Raw genomic sequence first — 22,982 nt, forward strand, 5'->3', positions numbered from 1 at the left:
GCTTCCTCGACTGAAGCACGACCCTCAGATCGGGCCTCGCCTTAGAAGCCCCCGACTTAGAGCGCCGCCGTCCTCGGTCCCGCTGCGGGGGAGCGCGAGAGGCAACGCTCTGTTTTTGGACCTCCCTATATGAGGAGCTGGTACCCGGCTGGGGCTGCTCCCGCCCAGCAGCCCCCAGAGCTATAGAACGGAGAGGGAGAAACCGCTGGAATGCCGCCGCCTGTTTACGAGTCTCCTGGTATCTGTCGATGACGGAATCGACGGCGTCGCCGAACAGACCAGAAGGCGCAAGCGGGGCATCCATAAGGCAGACCATAAGTTTGCTTTTCTGCGGTTCAGTCTGTTTCTCTGCAGGCCACTCAATGTTCAGCTTGGCAGCCGCACGAGTAACTACCTCCATTAGCTCCTCATATTGTGGGGATTGAGGGGGCGAATCCTCGACGCTCTCCACATCAACCTCCTCGGAGGAAGATAGGAGAAGCGCCGAGCCCGCTCTCCGGGGGGAAGTAGCCGCAGAACGGGCTTCCGATCCCAGCGAGCGGGCAGTGGATCTGGCAGGTGAGGAAGAAGATAGGGACTCGCCCGTCTCCATTCCCTCCACCAGATCCAGCTGCGAACCCCACGAGTGCAGGTGCCTCTTCGCCTCGGCGGAAGCGGCGCCAGCACCGTGAGGAACGCTGGTGAAGGCTCCCTCCTCAAAGAGAGCCTTCCGGGAGCGAAGCAAACGCAGTGGCAACTGCTCACAATGCGGACAGTCGGCCCTCTCGAGAGCCGACGCCGCGTGCTCCGCTCCCAAGCAGACCACGCACAAACTGTGTGTATCCCCGCTCGTGATGTAGCGTGGGCAGGGAGGAACACAGTCTGTAACGCGATCTGCTTTTTTGTCTTTAGTTTAGACATCTTTTTTCTGCTGGAGCTTATACTTTGAATGCTTGTGCAACTTTTTTTGGACAGACAACAATAAATAAGACTCACAGAACATAAATCGTGACCGACACACACAGAGAGCTTTGCTGAATGACAGAAAGCTAGCGCCGGCTGCACCTCACGTGCTTTTAAAGCTTCCTGGTCATGACGTCACCCGCCTCTGACGTCTCGCCCATCGATTCTGATTACACATATGATTCAGAGCTTGGTATCGCTGAAGGCGTTCCCCTAGCGTTTTCCGACGCAGCTTGAGTTCCCGAAGGGGAACAAGATCTTTGCTTTATGAAGTGAAAAAAAAATCTATATATTGTTTATGTTTTGTCTATTTCATTTTGATAACTAAACTGTTTACATACAGTCACACAAATTATGTTTCTAATTTGCATTTAGACAGCATTTAGTCCCAATTTTTGATAACAGTGCTGCCAATACAGCAAACCTAATTTAAAAGGAAGGAATAAAACATCAAAAATCATATATAATATTTAATCTGAACTCCTGAGGTTGACGGGTTTTTTTTAGTTAAAAAATCAAGCTATTTTCTGCTGTCCTCGTTTAAAAGTGCCTAGCAGTGCCTGGGAAGAAATACACATTCTACACATGCAACAGCAAATCCTCTTTACATGATAATGGAGGTTGAAGAATCATGACTCATCCGTGCTGAGTAAGCACATGGGCTTTTGCGGTTAGGGTCACAGGATAAAGTGAATTTTGAGACCATAACATCAGTTATATAACAACATGCATATGGGCCTATATCTGATGACTTAAATGCCAAGCTTTCCCTATGAGGGCAGTAGAAGCTGGCTTAGATAAACAGAATATTTCAGGAAGTGTTGTATGTTTGATCACCAGTGCACTGATTTATGTCCTCTGTACTACCTCTGCATTGCTAATATTAAAGTTAAGCCGAGACAGACATTGTGTATCTGATGTAATGTCTACACAAACTGTGTAAATTGGGAAAACTATGTGCAATGGCAATAAATTACTTCTCGTTTGTGTTAGCAGAGCTGAAATCCAATTTATTCCCACAAGTATCATTTATAGTCCAGATGATGCAGTGTGAATATTAGGATTGTTGTGGTCGCCATTGTCCATGCTCGATCTTGCTCTTAGACTGGTGTATTTTTTTTATTTTTTATTTTTAACTGTTGGGGTTAGTCTTTGACAATACGGTTTTCCGAAATGGATAAAAAGGAAAAGCAGGGTCTCTCCGAGTAATTGGATCAGGTGGTGCGGTTTCACAAAGATAACAAGTCAAACCCATTACCGTTGAATAAGAATGGACAGCCAGCAGATTTGAATTTACTTTTATTATAGTGTGGCTGCATTCATATTTTCAACAGCAGGTGTTTTCTGAAATGCCGGGTGGCGTCTGAGGAACGATGACCTTGGGAAATATCCATAGCGATGGGAGGATGCATTCGGATTTGTTTGAAAGTGTTTCAGATGGCTATCGGCCACTCCAGACCGAGATTAAAACAGAGCAAAATGATAACAGTATTGAACTCACCACACATCAATGCCTGCTATGTGACGGAGTCTGGCCTAAACTCTTTTCTCTATGCACTAGATCCTACTTTTTAAATTTTTTTATTGTGCAGCTGGGGGGAAAAAACACCACGGTGGGTTCATTCATTGTGATGTAATCTCTTGGCGAAGAATGTTAATCTCTCTGTCTCTCATCTGTCACAGTGATGGATCTTATTGTTTCACTACTTTAAGCCTTTATCTTTCATTAAAGTGTGACATTTATTTCACAGAGTGTTTTTCTGCATACGGATGGCCTGAGTTAACACTGGGAAAATAAAGCCATTGAAATGGATGACTTTCCAATACACAGAGCCTTTGGTAGCAAAGAGGAAATGTAGTCATTTTCAAATCTCCCTGGAGACATTCCTGAAATAAATGAGCAAAAATGTTTTTTGTTTTTTTTTGCACTGTTGCTGAAACGGATGGTAGATGTCCCTGAAGGCATGATTGAAAAATTCTGCCAAAAACATTTAAATATCATTTTAATTGTGTCTCGAGACTGCAAAACTGAGCATATTTTATCAGGTATATTTATTATGCTAGCTAATTTAAATTCTCTACATCCTTACAATGATTTAAAGCGTTGATAATTTATGCGTTTACACATCTTTACCTCATAAAGTAGAGGAGGTCTGGGCTAATTGTCACACTTTTTACTCAGGCGAATAAGTCTAGGCTATTGAACTCACAATGTATTGAACTATTGATTTCTACCCAGAAAAAAAGATTTGAACACATTTTGACCTTTTGTTGACACCTTATGGGGTATGTTGTTACAACAGAGACTGCCATTAAACAGCATATTATAAGCTTTTCAGGTAATTTAAAGATGAAAACAATTAATGAAACCATGAATATGTAAAAGGGTAACAAGCAAAGACATAAAAAATGGTTTTTAACCAACAAAAGATGTACTTAATAAATTTATAATAACATTATATAATTAAAAATATGAAAATATGATATAAATATATTAAAACATAATTAAATAATATATAGATAAAAACATTAAAACTATATAATTATATATAATATACATATAAAATGTTGGCTTTAAAACATCTGTTTTGAAGCCAACACAATACTTATATCACTAGCATTTGTTTCTAGAAGAGCTTCATGTGATTAGTGACAGGGTTATTTTACAGAAAAACATATGTCGGTATGAGAAAACATTAAAAACATTCATTTGAGCTCATTCCAGCAGGATTCCATATGGGAGTAATATCGTTTCTTGCTGAATAATGTTGCTGGGATATTCATCTTATTTAAATTTTTCCATGTCACAGTGGCCGTATCTCTGTCCTTATATTAATAAAGGGAGATAAACGAGTGCATATTGGCAAATCAGATGAGAAAAGTTATGAATCAAATCTGTTACAAGGCTTCCTGGAATGAGGGAAACCTTGAGTTTTCCTCAGAAAGAGGGCAGGATTATGACTAGAGAATCCCCATCCATATTGTTGACATAAATCAATTTGGTCTGCATTGAGGTTGAAATTTGTTTAGTGCCAGAAGGTAGGAAAGAAATAAAGAAAAGAAAAAAAACAACAACAGTGTTCTGTATGTGTTAAAGGAAAGGTTGGCAAATTCAACATAAGAGCAACCAAGCTATTGTAGCTCTTGGGAGGAAGAAAGCTACTCTATAGATTATTGATGCCATTGTGACACCACAGATGCAATTCTGTAAACATGTACACATCACTTGACGGGAAGTCAGTAAGTAATTGTATGTCAGCAACAAAACAGACAATAAAAGTCAGACAGACCTTAGAGATATGCATTGAGCATTCTACTGACTCCAGGGCCACTTTTGCAGTCAGTGTGACAGCTCCATTAGTGTTAATGACAGTGTGTGATACTCCCTGAAACAACTATACCTGGGAAATAACATCAACAGCTGCATCTGAATAGAGCATTTGATTCTGAATAGGTATACTTCATGAGACTTCTAGTCGCTTTATCTCACTTGTTAAGAGCAGTTTTATATGATGCAACATAATCCTGCAATATGCTCTTTTGTGATGTGGAAACCAAGGATTCAAGGTTTGTCTGGTTAGCATGGCCCAGTTAGCAACACCATCAGGACTAAAGTGTCTTTCTCTATATAATATAATATAATATATAATATAATATAATATAATATAATATAATATAATATAACACTGTCATTAACACTAATGGAGCTGTCACACTGACTGCAAAAGTGGCCCTGGAGTCAGTAACGTTTCTGGACTTGGGAACATTTCAGTTGCGTTGCTGTCTATGCAGGGTCAGACAGCTCTCAGATTACATCAAAAATATCTTAATATGTGTTCCGAAGATGAACGAAGGTCTTACGGGTTTGAAACGGCATGAGGGTGAGTAATTTATTTCCGCCCATGGTTGTGAGATATTTCTTGTACAACAGTAATGCATTTCTGTTATGATCTCTTCAAATTAAACCAAACATTTATTTTGGTGAGTTTTAGTTAAGACCTTTGTGTATCTGGCGGTAGTTTTATCATATGAAATTGTGGAGCTCATATTGCCCTATATATAATATTATGTATTTTCCTGCTTTTCTTGAGTGATTCACATGGCTCAGGTTATTGGCACAAAAATGGCACTGATCAGAGCCTCTAAGGAACTATCAGATTTATCCTACATTATGACCTTCTCCCCACAGACTGTGTTTAAACAAAAGGCCAGAAGATTATGTTAGAAAATACCATGTTACCTTTAATAAATCAATCTAGATTAAGTCACAGTGAGGGACATGGATAAATCAAACAGGACACATTTGGTTTGATCCAGACTCCATAATCCTGATTATAAAAACCTTTAAATACATTATAATATTGTGTTGTTTAATGCTGTCCTCTTTCCACACACAACAACTTAACTTTGTGGATCTGTTGCAATCCAGCCGTTGACAGTTTACAGAGCTGTGTTAAACATATTCATTGAATCCGTAACCAGTGCACTTGGTTGGAAGAATTATGAATACCGCATAACGTTACTGAGGCGACATTTTGCACAGTTGTCATGACTATGATTTTATTCACAGGCAATCCAGGGTTTTAGCTGCTGATGGTGCTTGACTGAAGTTGAAGTGTGAATTACTTCTAATGTGGAGGGCATCCCTGCTCAACGGCCATACGGTGACTGCATGGGAGGATTCTGCATATATCAAGAGAAGAGACATAATCAACCTGAAATAGAGGCTCATTTCGGTTAGAGTGCAGGGTGAAATGCTCTTGGTGTCTATTCAAACATATTGTCACGAAGCAGGTTTAAGTGGCTACCTGGGTAAGCTTGAGTTTAGCTTGAGCCAGCCCTGGATTTTTTAGTGTGATGTAAGTGGATATGTTTTAATGGTAAGCACAGTGCTATATCTAATAATGTCTCACTCCAAAACATGTAAAAATATAAATTCTGCCCAAAAAAATATATATATAATTTTGTGCTATTGTTCAAAAGTTTGGGGTTGGTAGGATTTTTTAATGGTATTGCTTGATTAAAAATACAGTGAAACAAGTAATTTTGAAATATTATTACAGTTTAAAATAAATGTTTTTATTGTAATATATTTTAAAATGTCAATTATTATATGTGATGGCAAAGCTGAATTTTCAGCAGCCATTACTCCAGTCTTCAGTGTCACATGATCCTTCAGAAATCACTCTATATGCTGATTTGGTGCTCAAGTAACATTTCTTCTTGTCATCTTTGTTGCTTGATATGTTTGCAGAGACTGCGATACATTTTTTGATTCTTTGATGATTGTGAAGTTTAAAAGAACAGCATTTAATTGAAATAGAAATCTCATGTAACATCCTTGCATCCTTGCTGAATCAAAGTATCGACTTCTTTAAATCACTGCCTCAATCAATCAATCTTACTGGCCCCATAAGCTTTTAAGTTCAATTAATTTGAAAGTAAGTTAAGTGGGCTTCAATAAAATACTTGGAAATACCTGGTAAAGTGGTTTAATACACTGTCTACAAGTGATGATTATGTTAACAGAAACTTACAGCCACTTACAGTCTCAATGCAGAGGTAGGCCTATGTACAGCTCATTTGTCTTTGACTAATCTGACATCCAGACATTGGGTGATCCCATTAGCCCCTGACAACCCAACTGGCGCAGCTGTTAGAGGTGCCATCATCATATAGTATTACACTTAAAGTTCAATAAAACCACATTGGTATAGCAATTAAGTCTTCATAGCTTTTCACATTGCTGGAAAAATATACAAGGTCAGCCTAATAACAAAATAAGGCGTGCAATTAAAATACTGCCAATGGCAGGTTATGATTCACTCATTGTGTATTGTCTCCTGGCTAGCCACTCACCTCAGTTTGTGGAACTGCCACCAACATCACATCATTTCCTGAAGTGCAGATAACAGTCAGCCATATGCTCAATTAATAAATATGAACTCACACTCACACCCTGCATCAAAGAGCTTTGTTTGGAGGAGCTCAAACCACAATATACCTTCCTGGATCTCCTCCTCTGCCACAGTGCAGGAGGAGGAGACCCTCCTCCCATTTTCTCCATTTCACATGTTCCTATTTGCTGCAGATGATTTGTGTGTGATAATTTACACAGCACAGTTTGCCATCCTTATGGGTTGGGGTAGCATCTAATTATAATGAAGATCAAGCGTATAGTCTGCAAACTCTTTTTTGGGCTTAAGCTGTGATTCCCAATCAGAGGTACACGTACCACAGAGAGTACTTAAGCAGGTTGTTAGGTCTTTCTAAAGAAAGCGATTGCCCCCGGAACTGACAAAGCTTGTGATAGACATATAAGCTCAGGTGTCTCATTAAAAGAAGAGGAATCAACCCACACCCAGTTTTGACTGCTTTAAGTTTAAAGGTTGAATAATTGTAATAATGGCTACTCAAAGAAAATTTAATGATTTAATGATAATGGCGACTGATATCCAGTATGACATCAGTTAAGAGGAACACACTTCTAGTTTGATGTTGATTAAGGGGGTACTTGAGCATTATTGATAGTGCTGTGAGGGGTGGAGCTTTACATATGAACAATTATATTTTGAAAATTTGATTCAAAATAAATGTTACAAAATGGGATTTTGGGATCCAGTGATGCCATAGAAGAATGATTTTGGGTTTTTCTCATTCATGGAACCATCAAAACCAATTAAGAACCTTTATTTTTAAGAGTGTAGTCTATATTATTCTTGTTGTAGAGTTATAGACCTATATATTTATTTACAACTTCATAGGCTGTATCAATTTTCCTCAGTAGCCCTCTCAAGTGTTCATAGCAACAGTGTTGCTTTTTGCTGTGTACATGTATTTTTTCATTCTTTTCATAATCATTTTTTAATCTTCAGCAGAAAAACAAATCATGCTGATTTCCTCCATGTTTCACACAAGTATAATGTGAGCAGCGGGATTTGTTTAGTCTCCCTGCATCTGATCATTGCTGATTCATGCATGACACTGATTAAACAAACGGTAAGGACATTTTATTATTTTACTTATGAACATGCTATTTTTTTTAACACAAACAGTTCTAGGAAACGTGGGAGAGTTCAGTATTTCACAATGTTTATAATTCTTAAGCTACAAGTTAATTTACATCCATTAACACACACACGCACACGCGCACATACACACACACACACACGCACGCACGCACACACACACACACACACACACACACGCGCACAGATTCAAAAGAGTTGAATTGATCAAAAGATGCAATTCCAATGTATAATTGGCAAACTGAATTTCACTACCACTGTTACGTTCCAGCTATAAGTTTTTGTGGTTTGCAGTGAAAATGTAACACGTGGGTATGGAAAATGTATCTGAGTAAAAGTAGTGCCTATTAATTTTATTTTAAAAACAATGACAATAGTGAAAGTCAACCCTCAATACTCGTGTAAACCAGAAATATCCCAAAACTTGAAACTTTGTTACTAAACTCATCTGATATTCATATATTTAAACATGCAGTACTATAACACAACATATGTAAGCTACAAGTGAATATCAACATTTAGGCGATTAATAATACAACTGATTACATACGAAATCTTCTTCTACAATGTTCTAGCAATGTTCAAATGAAACCTGTTACGTGCCACAGCTCACAGGATCAAAGGATGATGACAGAAAGGGTTAAATACCGTTCTCGCTCATGCAAGCTTGACTCTTATTGAGTGCTTGCACGATTCTAGCCTTAAAGGGATAGTTCACCCAAAAATGAAAATTTGATGTTTATCTGCTTACCCCCAGGGCATTCAAGATGTAGGTGACTTTGTTTCTTCAGTAGAACACAAACGAAGATTTTTAACACAAACCGTTGCAGTCTGTCAGTCTTATAATGGAGGTGAATGGGAATCACGGCTTTGAGAGTCATAAAACATCGGTAATGCACTTATAAGTCTGCGATCCGCCGTAAAGCAAGAAGAAGAAGACGCGTCAAACGCCGACTGTTGAGAACTTTTGAGGTTTTGTTTGTGTAAGTTTTTTACTCTCAAAGCCGTGATTCCCATTCACCTCCATTATAAGACTGACAGACTGCAACGGTTTGTGTTAAAAATCTTCGTTTGTGTTCTACTGAAGAAACAAAGGCACCTACATCTTGGATGCCCTGGGGGTAAGCAGATAAACATCAAATTTTCATTTTTGGGTGAACTATCCCTTTAAGAAACCTGCTTCATGGGTAAGTTGAGACACGGAGGATACGTGGTGTGCTGGTGGAGCATCCCAGTTTTGTTCCTTTGTAGATTGGGTTTTTGTGCACCATGTTGCTCATGGCAATTCTTTGGTGGAACAAGATAGCGCTCTGTTTACCAGTGGGGAAGTTGAAATGGGATAAGAGGGATTCGTTTACGTTTTGTCATGTGTAGTCAATTTAACCCCAAGTTTTGCAAACAATTTATTGGTTTAATCTTACAAGGTTCTGCCCGGAGAAAGTATGAAAAATGAAAACCAACCAAACAAACAAGCAGCCAAGGAACAACTGCTTGAAATCTTGATGTCCTAATTAGATTGTCTCTTATTGCTTTAATGAAAAAACATAAACAGAGGGCTATTTGCATCCTTGTGCCTTCTGGTTTTGCTGGAGTGCTCATATTTGCAGCATTAAAATCAATCAGAAAAAAAAACATTCATAAACCACGCTCTAAATAAAACACCCAAAAACATAAAACAGCCTTCGGCGCTTGCCGCAGGAAGTACGAGGGCATTATCAGTCTGTCAGCGAAGCCTCCCTTAACCACTATTTGCATCTCTCTGTTATTCCTTATCGGGGTGCATTCAGTTTGACATGCATTATGACTGATTCTCCACTCTTGTCACTGATTAAATTTCCATTAGCCATGCTTACCAGTTGTTGTGGCACTGAGAGCTCCTGAAAGATGTTCTCCAAATATGATTGCTGGGAAGAGAGCAGAGGTGGGATAATGACACAGTAACATGATTTTAGGAAGCGCTCTGTGTGACGGCTCCCTCCCTCACCGCTTCAGTCTCTCCCTCACACGTCCTTTCTCATTCTTCCTCTTCTCTGTGTGGAGTTGCTTCTCATCTGCCATGAGCACAGCAATAAGGCAAGCATACAGAGAAAGACAGAAAGTGTGTACGTGTCTGTGTGTAGGGGGGTGTTAAGAGATTTATTTAAATCCTATCGTGCACACACACATACTCACAAACGGAAATAGCCATGTTTAGTTTCGTTTAGATAGTTCATTCCTCGCTGTTGTGTTATTCTAAACCCATATGACTTGTTTGGTCTTTTTTTGGACCCATTTGGTCTTTTGAAGAATCTTAGCATCTTTTCCATACAAAACAAAATTTCCATACTCTAAAAATAACCAAAATTAATTTAAGCTATTCTTAACTGATTTTTTTTAATGCAGTGAGCTGGTAACTTGAGGCCAGATAATTGAGTAAGTAAATGCTGATTCATGAATGAATCAGTCCAACGATTCATTGATGAACTGTTCCATCCAATTTGTGAACCATATCAACCAGTTCATTCAAAAGTACAGCTCAAAAGAATCATTCTTTTGCTGAATCAGTTCTTAAGTCAACTCAATGAGTCAATGATTAGTTTGAGGTGGTTCTGGAGTTCACAACTCACTGGAAGTTAATCAGTGAATAAAGACTTATATTTGGTCTATTTCTCACACAAAGCGATCGTATTTTAGGCTGAAGAGATGGTTTGAATTTGAAAACATCTTGATGGATTTGTTTGACAAACACGCAACTTTTCACTTCACAAGTTAACTTGTGAAGTTCAGTTAATTGATGAACTTGAGTCATGTGGATTATTGTGGTGTTTATATCAGCTGTTTGTACTCTCATTCTGACGGCATCCATTCACTGCTGAGGATCCACTGGTGAGCAAGTAGTGTAATGCCTTCGCTGAAATGGTCACTTTGAATTTATATGTATTTTTTTTATAGAAAAATAGGAGCATACAGGTTTAGAATAGCATAGTGAAACGGTTAAAATGAGTAAGTAAATAATGACAGAATTTATAACCTCTGCCCTCATCATCTCAGCCTGTATGTTAATCAGGGCACAGTTACTGTGCAAGTTTCAGTATGGAGATAACATAAAATGCCTGCTATTCGAATGAAGCTAACCGTTATTGCTAATGACCAGCAGGATTAATTAGAGGGAGCAGGATGGGCAGCTCGGAGAGCAGTCTCTCCCTCATTAATCCGCTTGCAGGTGTTCTCCTGCCACTCTCTCCCTCTCCGTTTGCACATGGAGAAGATCGACGAGAAGCCAACTCACACCAATTCAATCTTATTAGTCCACCACAGAAATCACATCCCTGAAAGAACCTCCAGTGGAGGACAGCTGTAGATAAGGGAAGCACGAGACTCTGAAACACAAAGATTTGAGGAAATTGTGCAAACTGGGAGAACTTTTGTGTAAAGGTGGTATCTTCTGTGCTGAGAGACCAATGAATGATCTGAGAGACTTTTTAAATCTGAGAGACTTTTAAAGTTTTTTCAGCACATTTTCTCCAAGTTCCAAGTCAAAGCAGCATAATGTAATATTATTTGTCATTATTTATAATGGGACTAAAATTTGAGGTGCAACCCAAATTCTAAATTAGGCTGATATTATGCTAATGTTAGTTTTGCTCATGCATGAAATAGGGTGAATAGATTATTATTATTATTATTTTTTTAAAATCACGATTATCTGATTTTCAAATCAAGGCTACTTGAAATACATTATAATTTTGTAAAATAAATATTTATGTAAAAATGTATGTAAATTAATGTAAGTTATATTAAATAAAAATAAAAAACTAACTAAATAAATGCTAATTAAATAAAATAAATAACAAATGTATTGTTTCTGCTAACATTTGACATTTATATGCAAATTTATAGTTAAAGCAACACACTTTCATGACAATTTGTAACTTTCTTTTACTTTCTGGGGAATTGGTGAATTTGTACAATCTAATTTGTACATTTTCATACAACTGAAGGTTATGTTTAGGAGTGGGGTGGAACTTTTTTTCAAAAAATTATACATTTACATACAAATCCCACACAGCATTTCAAACAATATCTTTTTCTCATGAAATCAGGGTGATTAAGGACTTACCAACACATTAGATCAAACAAATTTAAACCAAATAATAAAAACTATTTCCACATTGTCCGAATACAAGCAATGAGTTGAACACAAATTTCATACTCAACATCAAAAAAATTATAATTCCATTATTGATTGTAAATACAGCAGGGAGGATCACTGATCTATGACTACTGTTGGTTTGGAGCAGTACTTAGTAGGGGAGACTGGGGAGTGTTGTCACACTGAGTGATTTGCAACACCATTGCTTTAACCAATTAGAATTGAGCTACAGGGGTGAAATCACTATCACACATGACCACCACCCTTCTGAGGTGAGAGCAGCAGTTGGAAGACTGTTTGTGAAGTCAATTCTTACATCTGGTTTTCTAATTTAATATACAGCATCCAAGCTTTCATACATGAAGTAATAATAATAACAATTAAAAAAATTGCAGCATTACAGAAGATAGTGAAAGTTGTAACACTATTTTCCAATGTGTTTCTACAGCACCCATAAAGATAACACAAAATGGGACAATTTTATTTGCTATTTTGCAATGAAGTTTTTTCTATATGCTTTACCATTTAGATTTTAAGTAATTATAATTAGCTAATCCAAATTATTATTTCAAATAATTATTTTAACGCTTTATTTGATTACCATAAAATTCAGGTATACTATAAAAATGTAAATAAAACAAAGATTAGTGGAGTATGTTTTAAAAGAACATATTATTATTAGTCTTTCTACTACAAAAAAATAATGCTTTCCATTTCTTTGTACTTAATTGTGAAATTTACTAGCAATTGCTGAATGAAAAATGTTTCTACATCATTTTTTCCCCGCAGTGTACACAATTTAAACTGATATCCATGTTTTCATTTAAAGGTGGGGTAAGCTATTTTTCAAAAACGCTTTAGAAAACTGATTCGGGCCGAGTAGCAAAACAAACTTGTAGCCAATCAGCACTAAGGGGCGTGTCTACTTATGATGTGGAAAAAATGAGCAGTATATTTCTACTTTAATTTGTAGCAGATAAATATAGAAATTTTATATTAAAAATTGAGATGCAAGTGCAAAAAATAAACAAAAAAACACTGCGACATTACATCTCCTCTAACTGGTGTTCTTTATTCAGTGCAGCTTTTTCTTGAAGCTGAAGGAACACTGTGATGTGGGCCATTAACTGAGGCTTTAAGAGGGCCAATGAAAATGACCTGGCTTGATCTCCAAATGAAAGATAAATATGCTGCAGTGTGGACATCTGTCACGGTGATGTGGGAGGAGGCTGACAGACTCAGAGTAGCCTACTAAATCATTTCTACACTAAACTCTGGGTATGAATCACTTTGTGACCGCGCTTACGCAACGTGTTTTCACCACGAAAGGTGAAAGGTTTTTAGTGTAGAATGAACTCTATAAACATGAATACACAAGATGTAACCAAATGTAGTAACTGGGGAATGGTCTTTTTTGGCAATTTAGGTTTTTCATCTAGTGCCGCAGGAGGTCAGCTTGTTTCCAGCACACATAAAACGTCATCTCCCATGAAGCGCTGCTTGGATCCTAGTGCAGCAGGCCATGTACCACTGACATGGAAATTCAAATTGACGGGGATTAACTCTTTAGACTTCAACAGACCCGCCAGTACATTATGTTCCTGATCCTGATGAGAAACCAAACGTTAGCATGAAAGACGGGAAAAAAATGAAAGATGGAAAATGTCACTGTCACTTACATGATCAGCATTGTGTTGTAAATGCACTTTACACGGGCCTTGCTATGGCACTTGATTGAAAGGGACAGACAAAATAAACCAATTAACTAACAAATGAGCTAACAAATTAGTTGTTTTCATTTTATTACAGTGCAACATTATTCACTTACGTGGGAAGTAGTATTCCGGCATAAGAGTCTGTAGTCTTAATTACTGGAAATTAATTTAAATGTATTCATATTTATTTTAAATGCAATAAAACACACCAACTTGTGTTCTTGATAAATTATATCATATGCAGGTACAGTATTTTAAAATAACATTTCATTATGTATCATGTAAAGCACATTTCACAGTTCCATCACCAACTTCCAATTTTATTAGTATCAAACCACTGCTACAAAATTACATCAAACATGATGAAAATGAACTTGCATACGTGCTATACACAATGTAAGCTTTAAAGTAATTAAAGTATATGATTCATTTTTTCTTGACAATATCAATATATATCAATGCCACTTAAAGCCATATATGTCATTCCAGTGATCTAGAGCCTAAAATATACAACTATATCCCTGGTGGCTAAAGTATCTCCATACACATGTAAGTAAAGATGACCATTTCAAATTTCTCATCACAGAAATTTCAGCTTCAAGAGTTGAGGAAATAAAAGTACAGCCATCCCAATATGGTTACAATGTCCATTTTACTTAGTCACCAAACTGAACGAAACAAAATAAAAGGTACCAAAATCAAATAAACATGTATATACAAAAGTAACCAAAGCTCACAAAATGTTTTCCAAAAGCATTAGTGTAAATTTGGACCGTTCTGGCGAGTGTCCTCTGTGCTCAATTACTCAGTAGCAGATGGGTGGTTTCACTGGTGGACTTATTCCACTTCACAAAATAACTGCTTAAGATATGAACGGTGCCAACACAAATAGCCCATGCCATTCAAAACAGCTAGCAACAATGACCAGGCCAACCAACATCTAATGAGACGATAACTGTGAATAAAAGAGAACGGTGTGTTTTTCGATAACCCTGGACTTGTGTACCTAAATTGATCCCTTGCATTTCGCATAAAACATTTCTCCTGATATGAGACAATCGACGGTTTCAAACAGAGCTCAGCGAAAGACGGCTCTGCTAAAACCTTAGCATTATCAAAACCACTGCATCAGTGCTTGGCTAACTTGTTTTCCAGCTCAGTGAAAATAACGAGCGAGGGGGCCGACAAAAACTTGATGGCGAGGAACAAAAAAAGCTTTAGAATTCACTCATTCTCATTTTGGCAGCTACTTTATTATCCAGACAAATATTTTGCCAATGGATGTTTCTACCGGCTAAGTACAGTCATGGCTTCATTTGTCATCAGTTTCGTATCATTCGAAGGTTTAACATAATAGCCGCAAACCAAATGGGCGTCACAAAGGATTATAGGTTTTTGTTCTTTATTGTGCGCCGTGGAGTCAATTAGAATACTGCAAAACTGCAATTACTGGCAAGCGTTTTGAAAAGGACAGAGGTTTATGTAGATTACTGTCAGCCAGAGTGCTGCTGAGAGAGTGAGCACTCACAGCTGGTTAATGCAGCACCCTCCAGCACTCCACAAAATCATCCTCCAGAAACTGACAAAGGCACAGGAAGAATTTTATTAACTGCCAGGTCAGAAGAATCACCTCCCCTGGCCGCACACACAGCACTCTCAAACCGACTTTTAAAAGAGTCTGGCCAAGACAGAGATGGAGCTGACAGGTTTTTAATCATTGAAATACCACCTCCCACCCTCATTCTGTCTCGCCAGCAGCTTCGCTCGAGATAGGAGACGAAGTATCTTAAATGTTTGGGTTTTTCGGACCGTACACGTGTGGTTACACATCCACCGAAGACTTTTTTGTACCGATATGTGCTCATAGGATTTCAAGAAAAAAAGTACCGAAATTGCTACCTCATACCACACGGCGAGGGCTCCGGGAAGGTGTTGGAACCCAAGGGGTCTCCTCGGGCCACAACATGTGCTGCTTGCAGTAATTTGAACCCATTCGAAAATAGCACCGGCCTTTTGGGTTTTTGTGACCACTGGCACCACGCAAATTCTGGATATCTGTCGCTTGGCTGACGTGAGAAATTTCGAAACTCGTCATTGAATATTAATGCATGTCCAGGAATGTGATTATCAAGTCATTAGATGCTCAGAGTGAAAATTTGCAGCACATTTGCCTGTTATTTACAGACTCTTTTGAAAGGCTGTAACTTTCAGGAGAATTATGCATGCATGAATGCTCTTGTCTGCTTTTTTTATCTTGATATCCACTTACGCAGTTTTAATGATGCTTTAATGAGCTCTTTGTTATGGTTTCATTCACAATATTTATTAAAAGAGCATGTGCTACTTTTATTTCTTTACAGAACTCAAAAATGGCAGAGGGTTTTTTTTTTTTTTTTTTTTAAATTGCCCTTTTATCAGCTATTAATTAGAAGCCAGAAATACTACGCAACACTGATTCGTCTGGTATTCTAGCTATGAATGTCAAATGCATGAGGCTTAGACATGGCATTTGACATGGAATGGCAACAGATCATATCAATTAATACTTTTAAAGGCACATTTTATACAGTACTTGCTTCTAGAGTGGACTCAGAATATTGAAATGCAGCGTATTTACTGTAACTGTCAAAGCTATTGGTGTTAATCTGCGATTATGGAGGTTTGTGGTAATGATAAGCAAGTGCAATGTTACTTTTTATATCACAACGGCGAGAGCCAGGCCCTCACAGCGATGAATATTTAAACTTCCCTCGGTTTGATCTTTGAGGCTTTCAGGTCTGTAATAAGCAAAGGGACATACAGGTGAGACCTATATGATTCTGTGACTGATTCTTCGTCAGAATATATCTGTTGTAAGTGAAATATTCAGACACTTCCTGGCATTGAAAATGTACTTTGTGCATAAATAATATATAAAAAGAATCTAAATTCGTCACGCGTTAACCAAATAGCATAAGTACAGTCCATAGGAAAGGACCCAGTATTGCACACTGAGCGGAAACGATTCTGTGATGACTTTCACATGAAAAGAACATTTCATCATAGCTCAACAGACAGGCCTAGTGATGTTCAGTAGTGTGGAACACATTTCATTAAGTCAAAGCAGCCTCGAAACTGGTTTTGTTCTCAAATTATCGATTTATGGTAAGTGGCCACCTTAACATACATATTAATTTGACATGCAGCACATTTATAATTTCTGCACATCTTAATATACAACAAGTGTGTGGGAACTAGGGTAGAGGTTAAACTAAACCTAGACACTGGCTCTACCAATAAGATAAAATGAATTCTACTTTCTTCGAATATACACACACGTGACTCGTTTTCTATTATACCGTATGACTGGTTCACACCCTCTGAGTTAAAAGTAGATTATTTGATTACAAACGGTTCTTTTTTCCAACTTCTACTCGTTTGACAAGAATCAACAACAGTTGTGGCATCTAAAATGAAAGACAACATTGTAAACTATGCCATACTGCATACGTATTTTGAAATAATATTCATTCACACGTTTGGATCCACACTTGAAAGTTTCATATTGTCCCCACAAGGGAAGTGCATATTCTTTTTTTTCTGCTTCCCTATTCAAAACTATTTCACACTGACAGAAGTAAAGCAGGTAATATGTTAATACATTATAAAAATCCTGTTCAAATGATTACAACCATAAAACATACTCCATAAAATTAAAGAAAAAAAGCCAATAATGATTTGAATGATCGTCAGATAAGTCCCAGTAGACACTGTTCGTAATTTCCTCATTTAATCAAAGTGCACAATATTTTGCATGCTGCCAACTAAAGAATGTCTTTTATGTGCTATTTTTATTTGATATCTTATTAAATATAACATCAAATGCAACACAGGCATTTTCTCTATTCCTTTTTCACATTAGAGCTCTCATTTTTAAGACCCCCAGGGCGGAAAGGACAGCTCTGTAACTCTGCTTTGTTGTTTTATAACCTTTTGACCACTTCAAGAGGCTCATTTTAATTTTACAATTAGGCTCACTCACAAATAGTTTTACAAGAGGCAAATGTATCTCATACGATTACATATTTGAATCTCCAGTGCAATCTAGGTTTAGATTTTTTTCCTGCAGTAAAACAACAAATTCATGTATTTCTAGAATAACTAGAAAGGTTTATGATCGTACACTGCATAATTCAGTTAAATGCAATTGGGGTCTATAGCCCAGAGGTCTAAACCTTTGAGGTATGGCAGTAGTTTTGGTCTAGAAAATGAATAATCATATTTCACCGTCAATGGAAAAAACACGCGCATTAGCGTATTAAACTAAAGCTGCTCTTCTATTGTTCACTTGGCCTTTGACTGTATTACGTTTGATATCAATTTCAATATCTCTCCCTTTGTGAAATCTTAAACAGTGTTTCTTGGTTCACTGGATTTAAATGAGCTCGGCAAAAAACGTACTATTTAAACACTTTGTGGGTATGTGAATGATGTACCAGCACGGAGAGCAAGGTGACACACTAGGGCGTCTTTCCTTTTTCAATAACAAAGACACTAATGTCACACACCCTTACTTTTCCAAAGCGTGATTTCGGCTAATTTGTGAGCGTTCGAAGGGGACAATGTGTGCTGATTCACAAAGTGGGAAATTAGGAAAAGAAAATAAGAAAAGAATAGAAAATAAGACAAGAGAAAGAAAACCAACCCCCAAAAACCATATGTATTTACATGATGACAAACACCACAGAAGAAAATTACCATCCCAACATAAGAAATGCTGATTAAAATCCCTCGCTGCTTTCCAAACACACTGTACCAGATTGGATCCAGCCATCAGCAATGTCAAAGGATCTGTAAATGCTCAAAAGGGTTCTTTACAGTCATTGTGTATGGCCGTCCCCAGGGCTAGTAAACGCTGACGAGAGAAGAGAGAGCCAGGATCAGGTACCGGCAGGCCAGCAGGACTTCAGCGCCTCCTGTACTTCCATACGGAGCGGTGTTGGGTGCTGTAAACAACAGAGCAGAGACACACGCTGATTAGCAGATTCTCCCTCTCTCCTGGCAGCGAGTCATAGTCTCAGTCAAGCAGTACCTCCTCCCTTTTCATATGAGCGGAGCACATGTTGCCTGCCTTCACGCTCTCAAATCAAGACTCACGACGGGCTCGCATGCCGGAAGGAGTCCTTCAATAAGACGCTTTGTTTTAAACCCGTGCTGGGTACTTCAAAATAAGAGGGCGTAACAACTAGTCTCAGAGATGTGATTATGTTGCTTTCTCCGCTTTTACCTTTGAACCTGCTAGAACGCATCAAATTCGTTTCATCCCTAATGAAAATCTATTTGCATAAAATATATGCAAAATCTCGCTGACATGCTTCTAGGCTGTTCTGAGTGGTTGCCAGTATTGGCAAGTTTCTGTGCGATTGCTAGGGTGTTCTGGGTGGTTGCCAAGGAGTTGCTATGCAGCTGTTAGGATGTTATGAGCTCATTGCTCTGTCCTTTGCTAGGGTGTTCTGGATGGTTACCAGGGGCGCTGCTATGCAGTTGCTGAGGAACAGAGGAACTTTGAATGATTCTTATTACAATATGTGGTTGCAAGGGTGTTGCTATGCAGTTGCTAGGGTGTTCTGTGTGGTAGCCAAGGAGTTGCCATGCAGCTGTTAAGATCTGCTATGTCCTTTGCAAGGGTGTTTTGGATATCACCAAGGTACTTTGAAAGGGCACCTATTACGCAAAATTCACTTTTACATGTTGTTTGGACATAAATGTGTGTTGGCAGTGTGTGTACACTACCACACTATAATGATAAAAATCCACCCACTACTTTTTTTAATCCCCATAAATCATAATCAGTGTCTCAGATCAAGCCGTTTGCAGAATCTGTAAAATGTGACATCACATTTTACAAGCCCCATCCACGACTGTTGACGGACAATGCAGTATTAGAAGAGACACCGCCCTGAGTGAGCTGCACACAATCCGCCGTGTTTATCTTCATGCTAAAAAGCAGCATTCAAGAAAGAAATGTCTTCTTATTACAGCTACAGAAATTATTAATTCAAGTCCATGTAGACAGCAGTATAGGTACTGCATATTACACTGCTGTCACTTAATACACAGATCTAATATAAATGTGCGATTTCTTTCCGGCTGTTTATCTTCACAGACATAAGTTCACATAACCGACTGTTTTTTTGTAACTTGTGTGTTTTTAACAAACTTATGTGTGCTTGACAGTTTAAGTGCAATAAGACATGAAAGAGAACTTAGTTTAGTACTCACATGCTGTGTGACAGACGCTTTCTGTGTGTGCATTCCTATGTGTGCACTCAGAAAATCCTATATCAGACGTTTAAACTAATATGGCTTTAAATGCATGATTTCAGCAAGATAGACATAATAATCAAAACCAAACAGATGTTTTTTGGCAAAATATCTAAGGTACGAGCTGTAAAGGAACAGCCCTATTCTCGAAAAGGGGCGAGAGCAGCAGCTCATTTGCACTTAAAGAGACATGCATGAAAATAGCATGTTTTTTGCTTCCACTCATAATAGGCATTTTTAAAATGATGTAATAAATGATCTGTGGGGTATTTTGAGGTAAAACTTAACAGACACATTCTGGCGACACCTGAGACATATATATTATATCTAAAAGGGGGCATGATAGGTGCCCTTCAAAGATTCTTACCACTTTCCTGTGCCATTGCAAAGGTGTTTTGGATGGTTGCCAAGGAGTTGCTATGCAGCTGCTAAAGGCTGGAATACACTACATGACTTTTAAAATGTGAACAGATTTTAAACCACTAGGCATCATATACTTGCCAACTTTAGAAATAGTTACAGAAGAAAAACTGGCCATCACACACTAAACGACTGAAGTTCATACACCACCAGACTTTATAGTCTTTCCGATTACAACAAACTCACGCACAAACGTGTCCTTTTGCTAAGAGACACATAACAAACAAAAACAATATGTTTTCTAAAATCAGCTCAAAATATCAAACATGTTTGATATCCTCTGACTGGATGGATTCATAGTCTGAAGCAAAAAACAAAACAAAACAAAAAACCTCCCCAAAAAATATCAGAGTCTGTGACCATCATACACGATGCGATTTATTGTGAAATCTGCCAACTTAAATTTGCAGACTGGTTCTTCTGGTCAACTCCTCCAGAATGTAAATTGGAACAAAGATCTGTAGTGTATTCTAGCCACAAGATGCCCTGAGTTCTTATTAACACATTGCACTGAGTGGTTCTTTGTATGTTGCTGTGCAGTTGCTTGGTGGTCGATAGTCAAAAAAGTATTATTCACATCCATAGCATGGTACGAGGCAAAGTTTAATCTCCAAGCATGAGCAATAGTAATAGTGATGCTTGCCTTAGCAAACCCACTGATAAGCCTGTGCTGCTGACGCTAGGTATGCTCATATTTTCCCAGCCAACACAGATCCCTGTGGCTGAAAGCCTTCAGGTCTGTCCCCGAAGCAAAACAACTTGAGTGTAGTACTCAGGAGAGGCGCTTCAGAACAGGTGTGAGAGTGTACAGGCATTCATCTTCATGAGAGTTTTTGTTTCACAGCTCTGTTAATGACAGACACTGGCCTACCTAAGGAGATTAGTACATCACACACACACACACACACACACACACACACATTATGTGTCCTGGCTGGTACCACTGACTTTCTTTTACATCCATCCAGCAAATTTTCGTTGTGCATGTTATTTGCGAATACATGTGATGACAGTATCTAATGGAGTCATTATGATATGGAATCATTTGTTTGAACTGTTTTCCCGCACTGAAAGCCACAATAAGGCTGAATCACGGCATCAAATAGCACATCTGACAGTAATAAGTATGTTTGTGCATGGAAGGTTGATAAAATAATTGCTTTGTGACAAGTCCTCTCACGAATTGCAAAAAATGGGAGATGAAAAGCCGCGCATCCATTTTCGCTTCCATTCCAGCTTTTACGGCTTTAAATTACCAGTGTTGCTTAAAAATCTTTATACCAAAAAATTACAGCCACTTGCAACGGGAAGCCTGGAATATCAGAAATGGGTATATGAGATAGAAAATGATGCAAATTCTGATGATGTGCGCGAGATGCATGGTCAGGAAACGAGGAGAGCAAACTGCCCTGTACACTGCGGCTTCATTCTGCCTCCATCCAAAGCACTGGATAATGACACAGTTTTTGCTAGGCAGAGAGAGTGGAGCCGGTAACCATGGAAACAGCTCACATCCTGCGCTGGCCCCTTTGCCAGAGCCACAGAGTGTGCACAGCGCTACCAATGGAACAGAATCATTTAGGCTATAGGCTCCTGCTGCAGTATCTAACTATAAGCGCTCTTTGTCAAAAAACAAACAACGCCATATGGCCTGTGAAAGGTAAAAGGACGAAACGCTTTGTCCCTACAGTATATTTCTTTCCAGTGCCCCATCGGACTAATAGCTACTGGAACGTCGGTGATGATTCAGGGTCGTGCCAGAAACATCCTATCATCTGGCACTATAGAAGCAATTAAGGAAAGCACCAATATTACCTGCCTGGCTGCGTTGTGTGAGTTAGGGAGCTGTTTAATATCCCACTGCGTCTAAATCAGTCTGTTGTTGTGACGGTGCAGGTTGTTACTGCACTTGCCATTTTAATTAACTCAACCCCTCCCCATCCAGACAGTGGCTGCCTTGTGATTACTCTGCTTTAAATCTAAAGTGTGTAAATACAGTGAGAAAGGAGGTTATTGCACCGGCTTTTGCAACAACATGGCGGTCCCACAGACATATGATTGAAGTTAGTTCAGGTATTAGGAATGCCATGACATTTCGCATTTAAAAACAAATCGTCGGATTAACCACTTAAAGATGGCATATCTTGAGATGCAAGAGCATAAATTTCCTCATTAAGTTCGGATCAGGGAGTAATCAGTCATGTGCGTCTAAATCATGGTTTTGCACTCTATCTAAAGCACGCAAAACCTTCCATTTGTATGATTATGAAGAGGACACGTATTATAATTCTGCATAATGATCGCTGAGCAACAACTTAAGGCCACAGACAGAAGTTTCCACGCAGCCTATATATAAGTACAAGACTCCAATTAAAGCAAATGAGAGCTCTCTCTCTGTTCGACTTTGTGTATTTGTTTTGGTTGATTTAGTTAACAGCTTAA

At 38.4% G+C, this 22,982-nt stretch overlaps 1 protein-coding gene across 2 annotated transcripts in view; it reads right to left on the reverse strand.

Moving 5' to 3' along the window:
- Positions 1-14,380: 14,380 nt before the first annotated feature.
- Positions 14,381-22,982, reverse strand: part of LOC107711106 (neuronal growth regulator 1-like) — a 130,048-nt gene continuing 121,446 nt past the window's right edge. For both annotated transcript variants that reach the window (XM_016516039.1, XM_016516040.1), the window contains one exon: positions 14,381-18,802. In XM_016516039.1, the coding sequence (XP_016371525.1) occupies positions 18,702-18,802 (101 nt within the window). In that variant the 3' untranslated portion in view covers positions 14,381-18,701. The remainder of the gene's footprint in view (positions 18,803-22,982) is intronic.

This window comes from Sinocyclocheilus rhinocerous, unplaced genomic scaffold (assembly GCF_001515625.1).
Source record: "Sinocyclocheilus rhinocerous isolate Xijiao unplaced genomic scaffold, SAMN03320098_v1.1 scaffold85, whole genome shotgun sequence".
Lineage (NCBI taxonomy): Eukaryota > Metazoa > Chordata > Actinopteri > Cypriniformes > Cyprinidae > Sinocyclocheilus > Sinocyclocheilus rhinocerous.